The sequence below is a fragment of the Haliaeetus leucocephalus genome, unplaced genomic scaffold (genome assembly GCF_000737465.1).
Source record: "Haliaeetus leucocephalus isolate CR32 unplaced genomic scaffold, Haliaeetus_leucocephalus-4.0 Scaffold858, whole genome shotgun sequence".
NCBI classification, from domain to species: domain Eukaryota; kingdom Metazoa; phylum Chordata; class Aves; order Accipitriformes; family Accipitridae; genus Haliaeetus; species Haliaeetus leucocephalus.
Window position 1 is genome coordinate 4384774 of NW_010973294.1, and position 22681 is coordinate 4407454.

At 41.2% G+C, this 22681-nt stretch overlaps 1 protein-coding gene across 1 annotated transcript in view; it reads right to left on the reverse strand.

The window, feature by feature from the left end:
• Window positions 1-19018, reverse strand: part of XKR4 (XK, Kell blood group complex subunit-related family, member 4) — an 83471-nt gene extending 64453 nt beyond the window's left edge. Inside the window, exon 1 of the mRNA XM_010582940.1 lies at window positions 18823-19018. Within this exon, the coding sequence (XP_010581242.1) occupies window positions 18823-18946 (124 nt within the window). The 5' untranslated portion in view covers window positions 18947-19018. The remainder of the gene's footprint in view (window positions 1-18822) is intronic.
• Between the last annotated feature and the right edge of the window lie 3663 nt (window positions 19019-22681).

The following is a 22681-nucleotide window of genomic DNA, read 5'->3' on the forward strand; positions in this document are numbered from 1 at the left end:
TTATTAAGTCACAAACATTTTCAGCAACATTCATTGCTGCAGGTTTGACACACAACTGCCATAAGTTCAGCAGGGGTTTTTTAAGTGCAGCATCCTATTTTCATTCTAAACTAACTTTTAGCTTAGTCCTGGGTGATAATGCAGGAAAACTTTTTGTGGTGGAGGAATTCAAAATTTCTCAGATTCTAAAGCAATACAAACTCCTGGCACATGCATGGAACCACGTGAAAGCTCTCCGCAAATTTTTCAAGCAGCTATCTTGCAGTGAAAGATGTGGAAAAAGTGAATGTGTGTCCATGTCCTTTGATTATAGCCATCTTAAAGTCAGATACTGAAACTACATTAATTACCTGGGCTCCACTTCTAGGCCATGGAGAGAAGCGAGTGTATCTATAGGGTAAGCCACCTCACCTATATTAGATGCCCCTCAAGAAAGGATGAATATCCTTCAGGTGCCTCTCTCTTAATTGGCTATAAAAGTAGCTTAAACAGGACATCTAACTTTTAAACAGAACTACAGTTCAGTGAGATTAATTCCACCCTTAACAAGCAGTTTCCTTAGTATCATCTTCACAATTCAGCAAGGTATTTAAAAACATGCCCAGTTTTCCACAGTTGAATGACTAATCACATGGACTGGCTTAAGTATCTTGTTACATCAGGACTCAATGGTTTCTTGAACTGAACACTTCACACTCTGCGTGGCTGCTTCTGTTAGACTCCAGGCTGCTTGTTTATGACACTAATTCTCTTTAGCTTTCTTGAGCAGTAGTGTTGATATTTCAGAGGGCAAATGGAAAAGAACTGTTCTAATTTCTTGGTATTTTCAACAGAAATACATGGCATCATTTACTGCCACGCTCTGTGCTGCATGTCTGACTAAGAGTTTGAATTATTTCTGCTTTCTTTTGCCTCAACCTTTTAAATTTCTTTATTCTCTGCTGTTATTTGCTGAGACTTTTATCTAACTCTTTTAAGTGTTCTGGGACACAGATGGTATGAAATGCTCTACACATAATAAAGACTCATTGTTCAGGCAGCTCCCATGGCAGTTGATGGTAGAGATTACAGTACTAGGCCATAAATTGTATCAGTATTGTGTAAGCAGGATATTGTTGACACTTGATGTTCCCAATTAAAAAAAAATACAAAAAAACTTGTCAGTTTTTTGAGCAGCTTCCAATGATTTCTTCACATGAGAATCTAGGGAGCATATACAGACTGTTGACATCTCTTCATTTGGTGTAATGCTGATTTCAGGCAAACTTTTCCTCTACAACTGGCTGAGTAATATCTAGTTTAAGACAGTTTTTCTCTCTTGTTGACGTAACTATACATGTTCTTGCATAAAACTCCCACTGACGACAAAAAGAATTGGATATTCAGAGCAGTATCTATTAGAAGGTGTGGATCAAAAGCCAGCTGAAACCAATGGAAAACCAAGCCCCCATCCAAGCAGAGAGCAGAAAGGAGAACATTGCTAAAACAAGCTCATTGGAGATAGCTTGAATTCTGGCAGAAGACAAAACAAGCCAAAACAAATGTCAGCTCATTTAATATACAAGTCAGAAGAAGAACCTGAGCCAGATGATCAATGATGTTTGAGCACATTGGCATATTCCACCAGAATCCATCTAAAAGAATCACTGACAGTAACCCTGTGACAGTGGGTGATGTCTGAGAAGCATAACTCAAAATCACTGAGCCAAACTGAACCCGAGCCTGAGCCAAAACCAGAGCAAACCATCACTTGTCAAGAACCAAAGCTGAACCCAAAAGGCTAGCGTGAAATCTTTGCAGAATTTCCTTGTGCCATCCCCAGTGTCAGATGCCCATGCCGGGGGCCCAGTACCCCAGGACTTGCTCAGACAGCCCCAGCACAGGGGTGGGGGGGCGTGGGGGGAGCAGCCTGCTCCTGAGCCACGCGAGGCTGGCTGTCCTGCAGGACACAGCTCCGCTTGGCGTGCTCATCGAGGCTCACAGGAGCATTGCCGCTGACATACATGGCAGGAAAGACTGCCCGCAATACCTGCAGGTCTTACAACACGAGTTACACCAGGGGGGGTCAGCTGGAGGTGACCTGGGTGGATGGGACCCCCGTGGGTGATGCTAAGCACGTTTGAAGCTTATGCTAAGCTCCTGCAGGCTGCTGGGAGGGCTGGGTACCACTTGTGGCACCAGTGTTACAATTGTTCTAGAAAGCTATCTTGTCTGGAAGAAAAGATATGGGCCACGTGCTTTTCTTCAGCATAATGTTGCAGAAGGACTCAGTCCCACAATGTCTCACCGTGGCTTTGGGTGAAGCTTGCACAGGGATGAGAATTAAAATGTAAGTGAAAGTTTGGTGGGTCACTTACATGCTTGCACTCTGCTGGCTGGTACCTTTATCTGTTTGCCTCTTTCTTCCCCTCTCAGAACAGCACATTTCTGCTATTTTAGATCTAGCTTTTCAGTATCCTTGGGTTATAGCACTTCATGGCAGCAAGAAGGTATAATTTTAGCATATTTTAGTTTTTATGCCATGCTGTCTCGATCTGCCTCCTTACCTCCTTTTGTTCTTTTTCTCTTAAGCAGAAAGGCAACAGAAACCAGGCACTGAAGAAAATGAATACTGCTCCCTGACAAGAAAATCTAGAGCCAACTGTTGCAGTCAGTTTTAATTTGCATTCCTTGGTGAAACCCTGAAGCTTACTGGGACATGGAAACACACAGGCTAGAGCAATTTATGATTATGCACATAACTACTGCTTTATTTACTTCTTTTTCCTTGCAATTGTTTAAAGGAAATGTTAGCAGAGATGCAGACTTCTGCCAAACCTATTTGTCCTGGTTTCAGCTGGGATAGAGTTAATTTTCCTTCTAGTAGCTGGTACAGTGCTATGTCTTGGATTCAGTATGAGAAGAATGTTGATAACACACTGATGTTTTCAGTTGTTGCTAAGTAGTGTTTAGACTAAGTCAGGGATTTTTCAGCTTCTCATGCCCAGCCAGCAAGAAGGCTGGAGGGGCACAAGAATTTGGGAGGGGACACAGCCAGGGCAGCTGACCCAAACTGGCCAAAGGGGTATTCCATACCATGGGACGTCACATCTAGTATATAAACTGCGGGGAGTTGGCCGGAGGGGGTGGATCGCTGCTTGGGAACTAACTGGGCATCAGTCAGAGGGTGGTGAGCAATTGCATTGTGCATCACTTGTTTTGTATATTCCAATCCTTTTATTATTATTATTGTCATTTTATTATTGTTATCATTATTGTCTTCTTCCTTTCTTTACTATTAAACTGTTCATATCTCAACCCTTGAGTTTTACCTTTTTTTTTTCCCCGATTCTCTCCCCCATCCGACTGGGTGGGGGGCAGTGAGCAAGTGGCTGCGTGGTGCTTAGTTGCCAGCTGGGGTTAAACCACGACACCTATATAGCTTTTAGGACATCCACGTGCAGGGTGAATTCTCAGTTCTGACTGAGGAGAGTTGGGGACATTTCTCATGCCCTAGCTGGACAACAATACAGATTTAATGCCTGTTTGCCTAGAAATCTCTAATCTCAGTCCTGAGTCACTGCACATATAAATACATGAGCTATTCTGGGTAGTTTGCCTATTCTTCCCTTACTTTGGACACGGTTAGATGATGCATTGCTAATTTTTGTTGATTATTGTTTTGTGTTTTGTAGCTTAATATTGTTTCATTATTTTCTTTGTGTTTCATTGCAGGAGAGTGAGTTTGGTGACCCAAATACATCCCTTCTCATCCGACACCTGACATTCCTTTAAGTATTGGGAGAGGCCATGATAAAAACAGACTGAGTTGTACCATTACAGCCTTTGTAATGGCCTTAGAGCCTTAGAGGCCTGAACATATTTTAATGATTGCACACAAAGACACTCAACAGCTAAAGCATCTGGTTTTGGCAACAGAAACACTGGTTGAAAGCATAGCCTCCCTCTTCTTCAAAATTTATGACATTGTCTTTAAAACCAGCATCTTCTGCAAATGACAGGGAGGGAAAAGTGTGTTTGGGAGGGGGAATGGAGGGGAGGACAGGAAGGAGGAGGAAATAGGATTTGTCACTGTGGATTAATAAGCCAGAGAATGAATGTTTGGGCAGTAGTGCTTAACTGGAACCAGCATCAAATAGTCACTGCGAAAAAGTAATAAACATTTTAGCACTCACCGGTGAGGTGCTAATGAATTTGTATGTATGTTTTGGTGTCCATAGGGGGAAAGCAATCAAAACCCATATATTAGTTAGTTAATTAATACTATCCTTAAGGAAAGATTTTCTTCCTCTTGGCCATCTTATCAGGCAACAAAATTGTAGACCTACTTATAAGTAAGTTCACAGTCTGATGGGCATGAGATATTTCAATAAAAGAGCAAAAATGAAAGAATATCTAACTGTGTTCCAGACAACCCTATTTTTTTTAAAGAAACATATATATTCAAAATCCAGTAATGATATTATGGTGCTCATTAATGGAGTCAAGAAAGCATTTTAAGTTGCAAAATATCTTGTGACTGGTCTATTATTAGTCACAAGACTACGAGATATTAATTATTTCACAGGTTACCATAAAAAGACTCACAAATATTTTAATGGCTTTCAACGTTACATAATTTCAGTTTTTTAATGGGGCAAGCTGTCATTTGGGTCAACAGGTATTTAGACAATTCCTCTGTAGCCATAACATATTTACAAACACATAACTGCAAACTTTTTTTGAAGTTACAAATCCTTATCCATTTGACAAGCATATTACCTACTTACGTGCTTAACTATGGATCCCTTTTCCTAACTTTAGACACCCGATTTTTAAAGTGTTTGTCAAAGTAACAGGTTATTGGCGTGTTACAGGAAGAAACCAAAATAGCATCCCAAAGACTTGATCTAAAAGTCTGGTGTTCTTTTCATTATATTCCAGCTTTCCTCAGACTTCAGATCTTTATCTTATCTCCTTCCAGACTTGGCAGTGGAGACATTTGGCAAAGTTTTCTACACAGTTCTTGGGACCAGGAATTTGGTATCTGAGAACCATCCTTCCATAGTCTTGCCAGCAGGGCTATTTTATTTCATGGCAGGTACGGCTCATATGTAGAAAAATGTGTGAAAGTCTCTAACTGGAATTCTCTCTTAGTTGAGGACTTTGTTCTACAGATTGCTCATGTTAAGATATTTGTCTAACCATCTTCTACAATACCTTTCAATTTTACTTTTAACTTCTGTATATGCAGTGATCTGTCTCTTCTGTTTTAAGGCTGCATAAAGAACTCTCTAGTTAGCATCAAATCTGGATATCATTTCACAGTGTGTACAGATATCAAGACTGTCAAAACAGGAGATATTTTTAAGTGTCTGATCTTCCTAATTTGTTCTGCAGAGCCAGTTTAAATACTTCTGAATGTATAATCTGAAAGACTTGGTCTTGATGACTGTTTCCTATTGATGAAACCTCGAGTAGGAGAAAAAAATCCCATAATGCCGAAGAGTTGCCCAAGTGTAGTAACAGGTGAACATAAGACAAGTCAGCTACACTGGACTTGCAGGCCAACTATTTCATTTGTGTTGCTGATAACAACCAGTGCAAGACACTTCACTGAAAGGTATAAGAAATTCTACAATAAACAGTTCAGGAATATCCTGCCATGAAGAAAAGGGCTTTTTCTACCTCAGGAAACAGAACTCTGAAAGATACAAGTGTGTAATTACCTCCAGAATGCCTGGATTGTAAGCATTTGCTGTTAGAATTGTTAATATTAATTTTTTAATTATTATTAATAATAATAATAAGGTTCTTCAATCCTTGGTCACCCTTACTGGTTGCTTGGCCTCAGTGATACTTTATGACAAAGGGATACCTTATACAGGCTAATGGTTTAAAGAGAGTACTTTCTTAATACACAATTTTAACTGCCACTGTTCAATTTACTAGTCCTTTAGCTTTCAAGTTAGGTGAAGTATGGCTGATGTGCTTTCCTAGAGATCCCTTGCAGCTCCGTACATTTTATCCAGCTGATCCTTTCAGAAGAGCTTTTTTCAAAGCTGTGTTCATTCTCATTGCCTCACTTGCGTCAGCTTCAGAAACAAACACAGGAGCCTATCTGTGGGGAAGCAGATTTTGCTACCCTCTTACATTTAAGCTTTTTCATGCTGGGAAGCCTTTCACACAGAGATGAACTGGGATCCCTTTTTAGATTGCTCTGGGTCTTGGCCCATGTCCTTGTTCAAGCCTCAGCTAAAAGTGAATTTTTACAGCTGCTTGAAGTCATTGAGAATTGAAATTTAGAAGTGAAATGCTGACACCACCTTCCCCATTACAGCATTTAGCTGCTTCTGTCATGCTGCAATCAGCCCTGTATTGTAAGCGTCTGTGTTGTGAGCCTCTCTGATCTAAACATTTGTTAGCTTAAAATATCAATTCAATTGCAGTCCATTATGCTGTGCTCAGAAAACCCATCTGGCTCCAAAGGCTGCTGCCATACGATGTGCTGCTGCTGCGAAGCCAAAGGCTTGATTCTGCCCTTGCTTGCACCGCTCTACATCTCAAGGAATGGCATTGAAGTAGCTGAAAGTGAACCACCCCAGAGCAGGTGTGGGGAATGAGCCAGCCAGGTGCATGGCTACATCATGCACTCTTTCCAACTTGTTTTCTCAGTTTTGTTGCTACCCTCATTATCAAGGAGGTGAAATTCCAAGTCTGAAAAAAAACCCCATCACAAACAGAAAACACGGTTGGATTTTTTTCCTCAAGAAGATGATTGTAATCCCCTTTTTTTCCTGCTGAATCACCATTCAAGACACTTCTAGGCATTTCTGAGACAGCTCTTTAAAACAACACTGACTCCATAGGAGTGGAAAGTAAAATCATGCTTTTTAAAGGAAATGCCAAGAAAAAGATATAAAATATTCATCACCTAGAAGAATCACTTTGTACTGCAAACCATTTTAGTGTGTATTGTGCTTGCAGGTGAAAAAACTCATGGCGTGCCTACGAGATCTGCTGGAACTACAGTGGGTCTGAAGAAAAGACATGGGAAGCCATTTTCAGTTTACTGTTGCATTGGACTCGCATTGTATGTTTTCTGCCTTCTGCTGAGCAAAATCAGCAAAGAGCCCAGTTACCTAAGAAAACAGTTATGTTTTGTTCTAAATGTAAGTAATAAGGATGACAAGCTGCTATGAGTGCCCAGAAAGTAAATGCTACCATGCCACTTAGGGTCAGGATCAAGAAGATCACCAGAGCTCAATTTTTTATGGCTTTGGGGCATCTTACTTATTAAGCTTCATTACCAAGAATGACTAACCTAGGAGTTCAAAATGAGCTCTGAACGCCTTTCTGTGGCACGAGAGACCTGGGAAAGATCCAATTTAACTAGATGGTGCATGCACGAACAGCTCTTTCCTATCTATCCACCTTTCCAGTGATAATGAACCACTCAATACATTTTTCCACAGAGCGGGAAAGAATATGAGAGCACCAAAGGCACTCGTTAAAACCTGAAAACAGCCTGAAGTTGCATAAGCTTTCCGAGGGCTTTGACGCAGGGGTGGCAGCAGATGGCTGAAGGAGGGGTACACCCCGTCGTTCACTTGCCCCTGTGACGGGGACAGCAGCACGGCTCACGAAGCAGCCCCTGAGCTACCGCAGATTTTAGCACAGCATAAACAGTAAGCTGAGATGGGGGTTAGTTTATTTAATTTCTTAGACTGAAAACTGCAGCAAATCAGGAGGTTTTCCATGAGTCATTCGGTCGTCCCCACCGCCGGGGACACGGCAGCAGCCTTGCTCGGAGCGATACGGCAGCTGGCAGAAGGGGCTTGCTGCTGCTGATCTCTGCTACACGTGAGTCCCGAAAGCCCCGTGGCCCCAGTGCCCAGCACCTGCAGGGTGCTCCCCATCAGTCCCTCGGCCACTCTCTGACCCTGCCACGGGGTTGCTGGGTCCTCCTGGTGACACTGGGTGGGTGCTCCAGGAGGGTGCTGCTGCCAGAGCTCCTGCAAAACCCCGTGACAGTCCCGGATGGCTGCTGGAGGGTGACAGGGAGGACTATTTGTGGCTGTACCAGGAAAGCCACACTGAGAGAGGATTCAGTTCATGCTTTTTACTCAATTATGTGAGAATGGAAGAATTCCTCTGCACCTTGAAATGTCCACAGTGTGGGAAAGAGCATGCAGACGCAGTGTCTGTTAAATGCAATGGACTGGGATCAATAGTGATTCAGTAGCCTTCATATCATGAGATTCTTCCTGCCCAGGCTATTTAACTCACGAGAGCACACTGGCCACCCATGCACAAACGATACGCTAAAGGCCCCGGTCAAAACTAAAATTAGAAATTCTCTCTTCAACTGTAACACAAAAGCCATTAACAGTTTGTTTTTAAATTGTATTCATTATATACAGAGAACAGAATATAGTTACCACTTTATTAACTGACACACTATGAGAAATAACACCCACAGGAAAAAAAAAAGGATTTGAAATTTATTTTCATTATAATTTAGTTAGGGAAACCGAAAACTAATAAAATACATTTAATAGGTTTGTATCCCCATTAGGTTAGGTAGAGTGTCAAGCCTAACACAAAAGAGAGCTATTTAATACCTTTTTGTAAAACAATGGTCCTGTAAACCCCAGCCTAGTGAATAGTCTTTATTCATGAAAGCAGTTCCACTGGCTCCAGTGAGAAGGTGCCCCAGGGGTGACCCTCCTGTGCCAGACAGGACCTTTCATTTGAGTATCACTGTAGCACTGGCTATTCATTGATACTTGCAAAACTCTGAGCACAAAGCAAGAATGCAATGCATTTTGTTTATATTTGCAGTTTGATACTCACCTAGTGTATGCACAACTGAAGAATACTAATAGTTATAATTTATAGATACTAATTTCCATAGGTTAAGTTCATCACCTGTAGTATATCCTGTATACAGCTAAACAAACTTCATGCGAGACACATTTTAAAACATGCAGTCCCACTTTGACCTGCAACTTTCAGCTAAAATCACTCTCAACAGAAAGGATTACTTTTCTGGTAAATTTTGGCAAAAAAAGTAATTTTGCAGGTAGGCAAAAAGGTGCAAGATGAATAAGGGAAGTAATATATCATGCACTAACAAAGAAAATGGCTGAGGAAATTTCAGATCTGTGTATTTGGAGTAAGGCTGGATGTTTACATTGGCTCCCTGACTGAAGCTTTAAAGGCCACTGCCTGATGAAGAATTCACATTAATTCTTATCTTTGCCGTATTGTGCAGTCTTTGGGTAAGACACAATCACGACTGCAATTTCTCACTGCTATATTAGACACAAGAGAGCTTTTTCTGTGCCAAGCATGCATCACTTTTTTCCCACCCCTGAACAAAAGTACCAGTCATAGAAAACACAGTAACCCAAAATGAAACTAGGAATCTGTTCTTTGGCAACTGTGCTTTTAGCACAACAAAAAGGGAGCAGAAGGATATGCCGCTAACTTTCTGACATTCCCCAACAGTTAAAATTCAGTGTGTAGGCAATATATCACGCTCGCAGAAACTAAATGCACTACTTTGTGTCTTGGGCTGTCTTTACCACTATCTATCTATTAGCAGCTTTGTGGAGCCACTATTTGTCCTGGTTTCAGCTGGGATAGAGTTAATTGTATTCCCAGTAGCTGGTACAGTGCTATGTTTTTGAGTTCAGTATGAGAAGAATGTTGATAACACACTGATGTTTTCAGTTGTTGCTAAGTAGTGTTTAGACTAAAGTCGAGGATTTTTCAGCTTCTCATGCCCAGCCAGCGAGAAAGCTGGAGGGGCACAAGAAGTTGGCACAGGACACAGCCAGGGCACCTGACCCAAACTGGCCAACGGGGTATTCCATACCATGGGACGTCACGTCTAGTATAGGAACTGGGGGGAAGTTGACCAGAAGGGGCGGATTGCTGCTTGGGAACTGACTAGGCCTCGGTCAGTGGGTGGTGAGCAATTGGATTGTGCATCACTTGTTTTGTATATTCCAATCCTTTTATTATTATTATTGCCATTTTATTATTGTTATTGTGATTTTATTATTGTTATTATTATAATTATTTTCTTCTTTTCTGTTCTATTAAACTGTTCTTATCTCAACCCACAAGTTTTACTTTTTTTTTTTTTCCTGCACTTAAATGGAAAGAAGAAAAATGCTCACTAATATCTTCTCTGGTTGACTTTCAGAGGTTGAGGTTCTGTACAGTGGGTTTGTTATGGATGTCCTAAGAAACAACACCATCACTCTGCCAACTCCTTATCTTCCTGACAGTACCTGCCACGTTGCATACATTGGTTCTTTTGCGTAAAGTTGTATTGATGTATCATACCCAGATACATGAATGGACAGGGACAGGATATCTGGAAACAAGAATGCAGCAGTTGGCATAGGGACATCTATTACATCAAGGTATACAGGAAGAAAGCCAAAAAAAGTCATATCTGATGAGAGCTGTAGTTCTGGTAGGTGATGCAGTTAGTGAAAGGATAGTGTCTAATGCATGGAAAACGGAATCAGTTAATGTAAGACATAAGAGAACTATTGTTGCAATGAATCTGGGTATCAAAACACAGGAAACAGTCATGGGTAAAAGCATACATAAAGCACTACAGGGTTGCAAAGAGTACTAGAGGGTTACAGAAACATCATGGACTCATGATGATTCCCTGCACATAGGTACTGAAGGGGAGCTGGTATTCAGAAAAGATGACAATGATGATAAAAGCGGTGTGTGTGAATGGAATGACAGACTGATGTTTCAGAAAGGGATCCCCGATAAAACAGATTCTGTTTGCATAGAAAATTACTTTGGGGAAAGACAGTGGGTAGTTCTGCTGTAGAATTCCAGAGTTATATTTGGATATGGATAGAGATGTTCAAACCGTTATTACAGGGAGAAATTCTGCAGAGAATTGTCTCATTATGGCAGACTCCAATTTCTCAGATACAGGCTGCAGAACAAATGCTACCGAAGGCAGCCCGGATATTCCGGAGTGTGACAACTGACAGATTTTCTGACAGAAAGTAGAGAGAGAGGCTTCTTTCTAAACTTAGTTGCAGAAAGTATTGAGGTTGTTATAGGACAGCTAATTGTAAAAAATAGCATCAGATGACATGAAAGTCGGTTTAATCTAAATAAAATGGAGAGATAAACAAAAATAGATCTGTTGGTAAGTCTGTCTATCAGAATTTTAAAGAAATGAGTGAAGGCAGCAGAATTTAATTGTTCAGGGACTTCTCTGTGGAGGAGACTTGGATTCTCTTTAAGGCAAAACACAGAAGAATTTCTGGAGCTTTTAAACCCTGCAAAGCAAAAAACTTCTAGAAAAAGCCTCAAAACCTACCTGTATGAAAACCCACCTCAAAAATGGTGCCTAGATGGCAATGGAAAAAGGATGATCAGCAATAAAGGATGTGCCTTATAGGTCAATTTTCAGTAAGGGCTCTTGAGACAAGGGCTCAAAGACACCGCCAGCTGATAGGAAATGAGAACAGAAAGGAAATCTGCATTACTGTGGACGGAAGCAAAACTCGAAGCTCCTTGTTTTTACCCAGTGCAACCAGAAAACCTCTGTTTCAGGATTCAGAAAAAGCCGGCATATGGAATCCTGCTGCTGGTGAGAAGCATCTTAAGTCTCTCCATTCAGAACTGGTACCATGTGACTGGAACAGAGGCAATCCGGTGCCTCTAGTAGAAGATAGCTAAGGCAGGTAAAGGAACTAGTTAAAGAAAGATACTGCAGGATTATGTTGAAATGCGATTGAAAAATTCTTGGGCTGGAGTAGGATTCCTATTACCTTTTTCAGTACTGATTACTCTTGAAACCAATCTTAGCTGAATATTTCTTTTAGTGACCTTGGTTTTAAAAAGTAATATACTAATAAGGTTTGGGGAGACATTATCAACATAGAAAAGGAGACTGATATGCGGAAAAATCAGGAGTACCTTGCAGGCTGGAAAAGTAGAAATGAGATGAAATTTCATTACATGCATGTAGTTACTAATAATTTTTTTTTAATGTGATTGAACCCTCATCAGAGTAACATGACACCAGAAGAGCCTGTGTGTTTTAAAGGATCATGAAATAACTAGGATTAACCAGTGCAATGCCTGAGTCAACAGGGAATTACAATCCTAGATCACACCTAGTGAGATATTGCCATAAGAAATATGAGAGCTCTGGAGAAATGTAATCTGGAGTACTCTGTACAGTCTTGGTCATCCATATTCACCAAAGATGAATTCAGACTGGAAATGATGAAGGGAAAGTCTGTGAAGATAATAAAGAGAAGAGAGTGCAGAGCCTCTCATGAGATGAGAGAACAAGCAGCAGAAGGAATAATTCTTACTTTCCCATCAAAGTGTCTCTCATTCCCTAATCCCATCTGTCTATCACAATAGTCCCACTGGGCAGGGGAGAGCAGTGCAGGATGGATGCTGGAAGGATGCATATTTGGACGGGCTGGTGGCTGGTGCCTAACAAAAAGAGTAACAGCTGAAGTCTGCCTGCTTTTCCCTTTAGTGGAGGCTCTCATTTGTCTTTTTTTCCTCTGACTTGGCTGTTTTTTTCACAACATTTAAAGAAACATAATTATCTTTGAGATGTTGGCTGCTCTTTTATATTTGGTTGAAATAGTGCAATGGATCACAAGTTCTTAAAAGTCAGGACTGAAGGACAGAAATGGACTATATCATCACATGAACCTCATTTCCTTAGGGAACAAGTGTAAAAACAGGGATGGCACAAGAATAAATAGGGACAGACTGCTGATGAAATTAAAAAGGCGGGACAGCAGCAGCAGGTCTCTATCAATCAGACAATTAAACTTCCAACTGGTATATTAGATACAAAGGGTATAACTAGTTTTAAGATTGTAATCAGGTTATGAAATGGATTATATGACATGATCGCCTTCAGGAGGTCCTCTCCCATCCTATCAGAAACAAGGGTGTGCTAATATGATGGCTCCATCCTAATGATTGCAAGATAACATTTTAAGACTTGCAAAGAGGCCTACAGATCAGTTTAAAAGTCATTTGCAGAAGACATATTTACTCTATAGTATATCATATTTGTTCATCTTTGTCACTGAAAATCTGTTTTGCCAAGTTGCAGGCAGAATCTGGGACTATTGCTTGCTCTGCTTTTCTTTCTCTCTGGAAAGGCTGGGCGCTGGACTGCAGTGGTGCAGAACCTTGACGGCACAGAGAAAAGCAGTGGCAGCTTGCCCAGAACTCAAGTGCCGCACCTTATTTCCATACAAATATACATTGAATTGTATAAGATTTTACATCAGAATTCTTTTTTTTTATTTATTTAAAGAGCACTGCAAATGTAGGCAGCACTTTACGGAGAAATCCAAAATTGCTGTGAAGGTAAGAAAAAAAGAAAAGCCATGTAAAAGCATAGCGTTGTGCTCACAAAAAAAAAATGTACAGACTTAAATGAATTTCAGTTTATTGCACTGATATGAAAAGAGTTTGAATTCCTGATGCACGAGGATGAGCTTTGCCACAGGATTTTTTAAGGAACTAGCTAACACATAATTTCCTTCTGCTAGATAAAGTTAGGACCTATCAGCCACGTCATAAACTGCTAGCAAGTCTCTGAACCTCTTGTTCAGCTCAGGCAGGAACAGCAATTCTTTTGGAGTAGAAGGACAGGAGAGCGATGCTTAGTGGCACTGTGAACTTTTGTACGCTGGCTGCGGTGTCAGCATATGAACAGCGTAGGAGTTTCCAACAGAGCTGGTAGAAAATGGGAAAATGGTTGGCCAGGGTCATTTCATGGAAATGCAGTTTCAGCAGAATGCAGCAGCTCTATGGGAGTGTGGTGACTTCAATGAAACTTGATGAATTTATAAATCGTTCTGAACTTCTCATTTTGCTTCTGCACTGCTGTCAGTCTATATTAAGAACTGCAGCTTTATATGATATAAACTTTGATTAGACTTTGATTAAACTTTGATAGAGACTTTGATTAATAGTACTGTATGGAGAAGCCAGAACAAACCCCCCAGGGGCTGATGAAGAAGAAAATGTCAAGTGCTGACTAGCCAGCATAATATGCAGTAAACAGGAATGAGAAGCTAATCTATAATTTAAACAATGTGTTAATTAATACAGCATAAATAATGAAGTCTGTGGTAAAATCCAGGGAGCAATCTTGTCTATCTGCTCATCTTGGAGCAGCTAGAACACCATGCCCTTGAGTAAGAGGACAGTAACTGTATGCTAACAGAAAGGAGTCTCTTTCCAATCAGATGATCAGCAGGATTTTTTGCTTGCTTACTAATTTGAAGATGGGAAGTCTTTCTAAAATCAAACGGCATAGTGGGAAAATCAAAGGAAGTAAAAGAGGAATGCCAAGGGATGACTGCCAGTCTGCATGCATGATTCCAAAACGAGGTGCCACAGAAAGGGACAGCCCTGACCTTCCCTACCCACCCTGATGCCATGTCCCCTAGTCCCTACCAGTCGTGTGACACCTCCCTGCCCCAGGGAGTCCAACCAGATCCTGCTGAGACTCAACCAAGTTAGCAACGGGGAAAATAAAAGTGTCCGAGGGACCCAGCGTACAGCCATGGCAATGCCAGTGATGCGATGGGAACATGCAGCTTGGGTGAGGTGCTGGCAGGACTTGCCATGATTAAATCAAAGATTTTCAGGGGCAGCCTTCAGGTAGGTTGGCTTCAAGTCATTGCGGAATAACGCCCCTGAGCCAATTTGCCAGTCCAGGTCTGTCTGTCATTTTGTCAGTCCTCAGACCTGTTGAGCCAGCAGAGCAAATGTGGTAAGATGTGGCCATTATGCTGGATGTCCAGAGACCCAACCAAGGAAGAGTCTCATAGCCTTTAGACTGATCTTACTGTGTCAGCAAATCTGCCTAATACTTAGTCTATGGCAGTTTATTGTGGAAGTGTTTGTTTTTATAGCAAAGACTGTGAAACTACTTGCTTATTTGCTAAATAGCTTGGAGGGTGGAGGCATTTTTAAGGGAATTACTTGCAGCCTTCTGAATTTATTGGGGTAATCCAATAATCCAAACACTTTCAACTCTGGTATTTTGGTTCCCTGTGACTTGGAGACAGATCCAGTGCAGGACCTGGTTGCCCAGCCCTGGGAGCAGAACTGAAAACACAGGGTGAAGGGCCCAGGTCCAGGCGGTTGGTGTACGTAGACTGGCACTGAGATCAGCTAGCCCATCCTGGCCTTGAGACTACTGCTGTTAGACTGTTTCTGGTGGGTGAACTAGCTCACCTGCAGATGGTTCAGACACTTCTGTCCGCATATATGCCCTTATGCAAACAGATGTATGCAGGATGAACATCAGTTGTTTCAGTGGACTTTCTGCCATTGCTACCCCCACATGCAGAGCTGCCTCATTTCTCATACAGTTCCCACCTAGAATAGGACTGGTGAAGCTACTGACTCCCACCATGAAGCTGCTTAGGACATGACTTTCCTACAGAGTAACTAAGGGAGAGAAAAAAATTTAAAAAAAGGCAAAAAAAAAGAAAAAAGCAATGCAGTTTGGAGGTGCTGCTGGCTCAGCAGAGAAGTTGCTGCAAGAACGCTGCGCTCAGAGCACATAAAGAGAAAGGAAGGGAAACAGGCTCCCATGAGGAAAAGACTGAGGAACTACTTATTTTTGAGGCACATCTGTCTTCTAAAGAGTAGATATTTCTTCAAACTCAAAGGAACCACCAGAGTGGAAAAGGTAGAGGTAATAGGGGGGTTAGCACAGCTCCAGCTTAGTCCAGCATCATACCGAAGTTGTTTGTTTTCTTGAGGAATTAGCGTTGAGAAATCATCAGCTTCCCCCATAAGCTGTTTAATTTCTTCCACTCTGGGATGGACCTGGCTGCTGGTTGTAGGCAGAATAAGAAAGATCATTGCCTCTAATTGTGCCAGTTTTGATTAAATCTTAAAGAAGAATCAGATTTTTAGATAATAATTTAGATACTGTTTTATCAATACTCCGATTTCTCTGGGTGCCAACGCAGAAGAGAGATGCCAGTCCATAGTGACGGTTTATGCACAAGCAATGTTCTGCTGCAGCAGTCACGGTACAGTGGTACACAATCCTTGCTAGAATTTTACACTGCAGTTTTTAAATTCATGTTTGGGGAGCCCAGGCAAGTGCTAAAGGATCCTTGTGGTACATCCTCTGGGCTTTTGAAGTGGTCCTCACTGCAGTGTATGGAAAACTGAGAGAGAAGGTTTTGCACACATTGCGCAATATTTTTCTTCCTAGACATGTATGTGCATGCCTGTATGTATTTCTTACCTTGATTAGCAGGGCTTAAGGACTGAAATAAGAAATAATTCACACTTAGCCAACACCCGTTATAAAACGGGGAATCTTCAGTCACACTGACAGCATTCTCCTGTTGGGAATGATGCTATTTTGGTGCATTTAGAATGGAAAATACACAATTTCATAAATAAAATATTTAACATTTTTTCTTGTGGTCATTAATGGCTTGATAATAGAAATACCCTGCTTATAGACCAAGACATTTCCAGTATCATTCATTTCCCATGCCAAATTTGTGGTTTGTGATGGAAGTATACTTTAAAGAACATGAACCAGAGATGGCACTTATTAATTGTCATGATAACTTTGTCCTGCGGGACAGAGAACTAAAAGAACAATAATAAAAACCAAGTAGCATTCTCTAAACACGAAAATCAATCCAATACTCTGTTTATTGATCCATGTTAGAAATCTCTGAAACAGGCTTAGTGAGTGGACAGCTAGCTGAAGCATATACCTTATGGCTAGGCCTTTTAAAACACTCAGTTGCAGCATGATAACACTGAGAGCAACTATGCTGTCCTTACGCAGCCTCACAGCAAATCTACCATCCTATAGTGCAACGCATTATCCTTAACATTTTTCCAAAAAAGGAGAGAGAACAGAAAAAGGATTTTCACAGCTGGCAATGTACTAAAACATATTAACTTTCATCAGGGGAATATAATGGTACTACTGTTTAAGAAAATGCTACAACCTTGTTTAATTTTCTTAGTTTTTTTTAAATGGAGCCTTTCCTCCTTGGAAGATGGGAGAAAATGGGGGAAGAGAGGATAAGTAAATATTTTCAGCTTTCTCAGCTGTAATCCATAATTATAGTTTTATTCCTTTCTGGGTTCTGATACCTAGATTTCACAGAGCTGATTGCAGGCTTCAGGAACCATTTTTGCCTTTTAAATTGAAGCATTTCAGGTTTTCTCTAATTAACAACCACTTGCAGGGTACATCACAGGCTTAGTGCCTACTCACCAGCCACATTTCTCGTAGACAGATCTGTTATTGCACAAAAATGAGGGCAAGAGGCCTTCTGTATTAATAGTTTATGAAGATAGCTAAATTACAGCTGACCATAAAGTATTCTGGCTATGTTCTTCTCCTAAACATCTCTCTGGAGTCTCTTTTTCTTGGGGGACAAAGCTTCTGAAAGTGATAATACCTTCTCCTGAATGATAATAGTTTGGATTGGCTGATGCCGGGCAGCATCCTTTTGAGAAATAGCTGCAGGAAGTGCTTAGGCAACCTTCTTTGTACAGAGCACCAAGTAATTAAAACAGAAACTTTGGCTTTCTTTTCCCCTTAAGGTGACAGAGTTTCAGATCTAAAGAAACAAAACCAAAAACCACAGGAAGCAGGACAGCTGTTATTAGATGTCAGTTCAAAGGGGAGGTAAATGAAAAGCCTCTGATTTATCCAGAGGAAACTGCCCAGGATCAAGGTCTTCACACAGCTACTCACTTTGTTCCCAGTCCTTTTTCACCTGATCAGTCTCACTGCAAGTTACTCATAATAAGCTAACTAGACCCAGAGCTTCTTGGAGCAAGGTGCTGTCATAGTTTTGTCTTGTACAGTGGCAAGCACATGAGTTGTTTCTTAAAAACAAATGGCAAACCCACTGCATTTCCTTCCTCCCTCTGTCCCTTTGCTCCTCCTCCTCTCCTCTCTGCCTCATGACATTTGTGTCACCTTCTGGATCCCAAGTTCTCATTCATCTCATTCCTTTGCCAATAATTTCTGCCCAGGTGCAGCCGTAAGGCAAAACAGTGGCGCAATACGGAAGGAAAATTGTCAGGTAACCAAAAGTAGCATCAAAAAAGCAGTAGAGAAGGTGATATTCTTATATCTGTATTGCTGACTGACAACCCCTATGGCAGGACTTATGCATGCATTTACCATTTAAAGAAGAAATCATGCTTGGTGAAAGCATCAACCTTAGAAGGAAACCCAGAGCTTGAAGGAATGAATATTGTTGTAATGCTCAGGAGCTGACTTGTATTATTTCAAATAAACATGGCTGAGAACTGATGGACATGTATTCCATAGACACTGGCATTTTCTTCACAGAATAGCTGTTTTCTGCTGTGTTGTCTTCTGTTTTGCATAATACCGTATGAACCTCATTACTGCAGTTTGGAGGGGTTTGAACATTCACAGAAAGAAGCACAGGGATAAGAGCAATAGTTTGATTGATGCAATTTTCACATTGGCCCACTGGATAAACAGAAGAGCTCTTCTATTACAAGGACATGCAGAAAGCAAAACATTATCAATCCTACCCACACCCCAGGGCCAATAAGAAAGGCTAAAAGACCTCCAACAACACAGGCTTTCTTGACAGTCATTGTTAACCGCTTAATAGCAGCTAGCAGGCAAGATCTGCTCTTATGCCAGAAGTACAAGGCGCACAGCAGTTTGAAAGAAGGATAAATATGTATGTATAGAAATTACATCTTCCTAAAATCATAAAAAAAAAAATAGATTAAATGAACCCCTACCTTGGAGAGCCTGGAGTGTACGAGTCTGTACAACAATACAGAGTTGCAGGACCAGCTGTGGTGCACTTTCCAGAAACGTGGCTAGCAAATGCAGCATACTCACATCTGCATACTCATACACCATTTTCCAATAAAACCGCCATCTGTCATTCTCTCCACTCCGTCGACTCCGGATACCCAGGTATATTGTGTGGAAATACCTAGAAATAAAAGACAGAGGTTATAGAAATGCAGAATGATATTTTGCAGGTAACACTTCTGCTTGAAAATAACCACCATTTTTTCAGTGTACTTCAAAATAACCACTATTTATTTAAAAGGGTTATCGTATTGCAATTTATAGTAGTTGATGTGATAAGAGTGAACTAAACTGAAGACAAGACTTGCCCTCATAAAACCATTTAAAAAGCTTAGCATTGTCTTATTTCTTAAATTGTATTCCTTTCAAGGACCCAGTCTTCTGAACTGAAATATAAGGGGGATGTATTGATTGTGTGGCCTCCCTCAGAGTTTTTTCAAATAATGTGGGGAAAAAAGGTGATTCTGCAATGGTGTCTACTCGGGACCTGCAAAGAACTGATCTTTCTGCATGGCTCTGTGTGGACTTGGAAGACCACCTGCACTGCAAGCCTGGGGTGGTCTTAGCCTGGGGCCCTGCTATGGCTGAACTCATAGTCCATCTTTTCCACCTGTCTAATGCATTGAATCTCATATTTCAGATACTGCCAAACATATAGTGCTTTTTCTCATAGTTTGATTATTTTAGGAGGAGAGAAGATGTAGCTGTGAGCTCCTATTTTAGGAGGAGCAGAGATCTGGCTGTGGGTTCCCTTGGTGATTAGAAGTGACTCACTACGATAGCTCCCGTGCAGCAGCAGCAGCAAGAAGCAGCAGGAGCCAGGAGCCCAACAGGCTGCTGCTGCTGCTGGCAGCAGTAACCAGCAGATGAGAGAAGTAATGGTCAGAAAGCACGTCAGCTCTGGTGGCCTGTGCAAGCGGGAGGAAAAACACCCGGCGACCAGCCAGTTAAAGAGATTTCAGTGGGTGCAGGAGCAACGAGTGGTTTTAGAAAGCAAGGGATGTGTTCTGATGGCCAAGCCACCTGGCTGCTGTGATGCTTTTCATGACCCTTGCAGAGCTGGCAGCGGTCTCCCATGACACACTTGTGTCACAGCACACCGACCACTCTGGGTGGCCTTTGATCTGCTCTATTATTCTAATCTCCTCTTTGTTATTCTGTGTCAGAAAGTCTAGGCTCCCACCTTGCTCCTACAATTTTAGTTCAAAACGAATTAAGGCTGGCTGAAAAAACAGTCTCACTTAACGAAAAATTCTGAAGATACTGTCTTGCATCCTACCAGGGTGCCCTGATGGGCTACTGAGTGATGTGGATCTCTGGTTCTCTTTTTCTTGACGTATCTTTCACATCCTGGTCCTGAAAGCATTTCCTTATGATCTTTTAATATGTTTTCACAGCACTTTTTTTGAAATGAGATTATATTTTCGAGTAAGAGAAATTTTAGTAAATTTTAACCACTTCCCATATGAATTGTTTTAATTGGTTAAGATAAAACATTTTGGTATTTCTCCTCCTTTTCACAAGTTCTTGTTTTAAAATGCTTTTCATAACTGGTGGAGCATGGTGAATTGTCGAACCTCTTTTTATATAGGCTGCATGCAACCTTTCCTCCCTCTTCTGTTCAGTTGTAACTCTGAAGGTATCTCCTGCTGATGAGAAGATTTTTGGCCTATGACTGGCAAACAGCCCAAGAATCAGTTGCCCCCTTGAAGAATGACTGCTGTGCTTGTATCCAGTGAACCCTTGTACCCAATGCACACGCCACTGCAGAGCAACAGTTTTACTCAGGAATATTCATCAAACAAAACCAGGGAGTAGCACAGAGAAACAGCTGAGAGGCCAGTTCTGAGCCTGCAGCATTTCTCTTGACAATGCACATCATAGCAATATAAAAGGAAAACACATTAAATTCACATTTAAATTAAAATCACACCAGGTGGCTTTGAATTTTATCAAAGTCCCATGTGGGAGTGAAGCAGCAATGAACTACTCAGAGACTGAGACCACAGAGGTACAGTAAACGAGACATCGACCCCACCTCTCGTGCAAAACACTGAGCAGGTCTAGATGGGTCAGAGTATGATGGGGTAACAGGGGCTCTCCGGCGTCCTCAGGGTTACGTAAAGTGAAATTGCCCACTGTCCAGATCTGAAAGAAGCCACCCAGCTGGAAAGGCATCTTTTGTTGTGCAGTTCTGCTAATGGGTCTGTTGGACCCCCAGGTTCTCAGTCACAATCAGTTTAATTGTTCCTAGATCTCTCATTAGTGTCCTGCAGCACAACAGGGACAGGTAGGGCTTGGATTTCCTTCTGCAGTTTGGTTTTTGGGTGGGGTTTGTTCAGCCTGCCTCACGTGGCCTCCCAAGGGGCACACCTGGGAATATTGTACATGGGGGAGGGCAGACAGCATCTTCAGCATCCTTCTTTTGAGATATCACTAACCCTTGCTATAAATACCTAAAGTAGCTTTGGCTGCTGAGGGTTGTGCCAGGAGGCTCTAGCTCTGCCAGTGGAGCCATCTGCAACTTCAGTTCTACAGCGTTTGTGCAAAAAATACTTTTCCTATTATGAAAATGACATGCTGTGCCAGGCAACGTCCCCTAGGGTTCTTTACCTGCTCTGCAGAGTGGTTGTGCATGGCAAATATGTTGTGATTAATGAACCCTTATGGAAATATTTCCTCTCCCATTGCACTTTATTGTGAAACACTGGCAGTGAGTTATTGGGGACTGGGGAATCATTGCTCTTTGTCTACTTAGCTCTGCAATTTAGACACGAGAGGCAGAGGAGGAAGATACTTTCTCTTTTCACACACTGGGGACCAAATTTCAGCCTAGGGTGGTATTTTTTTCTGTCCTATCAATTTTGGCCAAATTAATTGCAGGCTGAAATGAGCATTTACACACATAATTACTGTCACTGATTTATAGGCACAATCAGGTGATTAGACAGCTAAAAATTCTCATTTGCATCCACAATTAATTGCACCAGCAATTGATGTTAGGTGTGCAAATTAGCAGTTATTAAAATAAAAAGATGGTCTCATAAAATGCTTCATATATCAAAGGCACTTTTTTCCCCTAGTGAAATAGAAAGAAAAAAAATTGGGAGAAAGTGCTTATTTTGTTTTGATTTCCAAATATAGCTTAACACTGCAGTAATGACACATTCCATTTTTTTTATATATATATATATATATGCATTATGTAATTGCATCTTAGACACCCTCACTGGAGTCCTATTGTCAGCAAATGCTATACAGACACACTCAGAGGTAGTTCCTGCCCTGAAGAGTTTTTATATGTTGGCCTTCTGGTATCATTTTCATGGAAACTCATATTTTTCTATGAGTCCAGGTTGTGGCTCTTACACACAGTTATTCCAGAACAATATAGGAAGAAGTAATAACAGCTCTGCATTGGAAAATATCTTAGGTTCATTGTAGGGTAAACTGATGCCAATGAACCTGAAAGAACAGATGTGAATGTTATTATTTTGGTTGTGATTGCATCCAGAGGCCTCAGCTAAAGTCTTGTGCAGGTGCTGTACAAATATACAAAACTTGCCTATCCATTTCTCCAAAGAGCATTTAATTGACATGAAAAGAAATGACAAGGAGTGAAGAAGTGAGAGTTAGAGCACCAGAGGAAAAAAGGAAAAAAAGGAGGAATGAGAATTATGGTAACAATACTGCCATCTAGTAAAGTAACTACTTCATCTAATAAGTCAAGATAGTCCACTGAAGTTTCTGATTTCACTAGAAAAGTGAAAAACAAATAAA